The sequence below is a fragment of the Saprolegnia parasitica genome (assembly GCF_000151545.1).
Source record: "Saprolegnia parasitica CBS 223.65 unplaced genomic scaffold supercont2.121, whole genome shotgun sequence".
NCBI lineage: Eukaryota > Oomycota > Saprolegniomycetes > Saprolegniales > Saprolegniaceae > Saprolegnia > Saprolegnia parasitica.
The window spans coordinates 70,872-73,049 of NW_012156515.1; the positions used below are offsets into that span (position 1 = coordinate 70,872).

General features: G+C 55.5%; 2 protein-coding genes across 2 annotated transcripts; one reads left to right on the top strand and one right to left on the bottom strand.

Annotated features, from left to right (window-relative positions):
- Positions 1-9: 9 nt before the first annotated feature.
- Positions 10-1,386, top strand: SPRG_13242 (hypothetical protein). The gene is made up of 8 exons (XM_012353346.1): positions 10-114; positions 171-272; positions 333-431; positions 480-578; positions 621-719; positions 774-855; positions 909-994; positions 1,052-1,386. The coding sequence occupies exons 1-8, from the start codon at positions 79-81 to the stop codon at positions 1,310-1,312; spliced, it is 864 nt and encodes a 287-aa protein (XP_012208736.1). The 5' UTR covers positions 10-78; the 3' UTR covers positions 1,313-1,386.
- A 135-nt stretch (positions 1,387-1,521) lies between these two features.
- Positions 1,522-1,962, bottom strand: SPRG_13243 (hypothetical protein; the record flags this gene model as incomplete). Its single annotated transcript, XM_012353347.1, has 1 exon — positions 1,522-1,962. The coding sequence occupies one exon, from the start codon at positions 1,960-1,962 to the stop codon at positions 1,522-1,524; it is 441 nt and encodes a 146-aa protein (XP_012208737.1).
- Positions 1,963-2,178: the final 216 nt, after the last annotated feature.

A 2,178-nucleotide genomic window follows, 5' to 3' on the forward strand; every position in this document is an offset into this window, starting at 1 on the left:
TGCAGAACTAAGCTCGGCAATTCGGCCGCCCACGAAGCGGCGTTGCATGGGCACCTGGCGACGCTGCAATGGCTCGAGATGCGCCACGTGAGCCTGCATCTACGCAACAACGAGGTACTAGTACTTTTCGTTTTCTCTCAACTTGGGCAGATGGGTTGCTCTGTCTGTAGCATCACTCGGTGGTGCACTACGCTGCCCACGGCGGGCACGTTGCCCTTCTCGCATGGATGGCCAAGAAGGACCCGTCCCTGCTCCTGCACTGTGACAAGCGCGTAAGAGCTTCTTGTCATCTCTCTCTGGTCGATGACACTGAGAATATTATGATGTCATAGGGCAATGGCATTGCGCACTACGCTGCGAGCAAAGGCTCGGCCGCCGCGATGCAGTGGCTCGCAGATGCGCACGTGCATCTAAAAGCACGCAACGACAAGGTACCCGTCGAGTCATTTCGTCAGCCAACAAGACACGCTGCGTACTAGGGTCAGACGCTGGTGCACATTGCGGCGGCAGCCAACAACGTGGCCATACTAGCGTGGTGTGACGGCAATGACCTGGACATGAATGTTGTCGATCGCCAGGTCCGTCCAACGCAGAAAGGCCAGACACTCATTTGACCGTAGGGGCAAACGCCCGCGCATCTGGCCGCGCGCCGCTGCTACATCCAGACTGTCATGTGGCTCGGTGACCACGGCTGCAACCTCTTTGCTCTGGATCACGCGGTCCGTCGACTCTTATGTGTTTCAGTATAAAAGTATACACAGCATGCGGGGTAGGGGTGTTCGGCCCTTGACGTTGCTCGACAAGGCAGCTTGGACCACGCCAACGAGCTGCACGCGTACTTGCGACGCATCCAAAGTCGGTTCTGTGGAATATTTTACGAGTTGTTTTCCATAGCATTTGAATGGTAGACTCGAACCAATTGTGGGTTGACGACGCCGACCACGAGCGTTCAAAGAAGGCGGCGGTTCAAGCCCCGTCCGTACCATCGGCAAAGGTACATTATTTCTCTTCCACGACTTAGTGAACTAGACTAACCGTCGCCATGCCATAGAACGAGACGGTCCATAGCGCGGCGAAAGCGCTCCAGGCGCAGCTCACGAGCGCGCTGCTCGCACGCAACATTACGGACGCCGACTTTGCCTACACGTACTTGGCAAGTCACTTTCCGGAGACACTCAGCGGCCTCTCCGAGCATTTGGATTTGGCGCCCGCCGAGCTCGCGACGACGTTGGCGTCCATCGCCAAGTGGAGCCTCTACCATCGTCCGCAATGCGAAAATGACGACGACGACAACCAAGCGACCCATGGATAAATCGTCAGGATCAACAGATACAAGCAACATTTATGATCTTTTAAATATTCTAGTGTTATTTTCTGAAGTGGACACCATTGGTCAAATGAGGCATAACTGTATAGATTGAAACACGAAAACTGTCTTTTCGACTGACAAAAAGTAGATTGTTGTCATTCGAGCTCTTATCGGCTTATAGTACGTAGTGTTACAGCGCAAGCTTGGGCTCCCTAGCGAAAGTACTGGTTCGAGCCGAGCCCACCGTAGCTGGCCCCAGTGCCGTAGCCCTGACCTTCCCCGTACGCGTTGCCGCCAGCGTACCCTTGTCCTTCGCCGTAAGTGTTGCCGCCACCGTATGTGTTGCCGACGCCGTAGCCACGGTTGTAGCGCTGGCCATAGTTGGCGCCACCATTACCACCACGGAACCCACCGTAGCCTGCGCCATAGCTGGCAGCACCGCCATAGCCGCGGCCGCCATAGTTGGACGCGCCATAGCCCTGGCCGTACCCCTGGCCATATCCGCCACGCAGGCCGTAGCTGTTACCGTTGTAGTTGGTCTGGGCGTTGTATCCGTTGGCTTCCTGGCCGTACCCATCTTGAACGTCGGTTGATGCAGCAGTCATGGCGCTCAAAGCGATCGCGGCGAGCATCGTTCGGAGGAGGCAGTTCATCGTTGTCGTGGAGAGTCGGAGAGAGCAAAAGGCAAAGTGAGGATATGGTGCAGACTCGTACCGAGATTAATATTGAGGTGCATGGACACCGCGACAGAGTATATGCGCTCAAGGACGCGTTTATACTGGTAGGAACCTCCTGGTTACCCAACCCACCGGGGATTGTTCGCCTGACCCATTTTGGATTCGTTCAAAAGTTGTTGCTTCATTGATATG

Coding starts and splice junctions, on each gene's coding strand:
- SPRG_13242 (XM_012353346.1), top strand. CDS start 79: ATGCGCCACGTGAGCCTGCATCTACGCAACAACGAG. Junction 432..479: donor TAAAAGCACGCAACGACAAG/GTACCCGTCGAG, acceptor GCTGCGTACTAG/GGTCAGACGCTGGTGCACAT. Junction 856..908: donor GTACTTGCGACGCATCCAAA/GTCGGTTCTGTG, acceptor TTTGAATGGTAG/ACTCGAACCAATTGTGGGTT.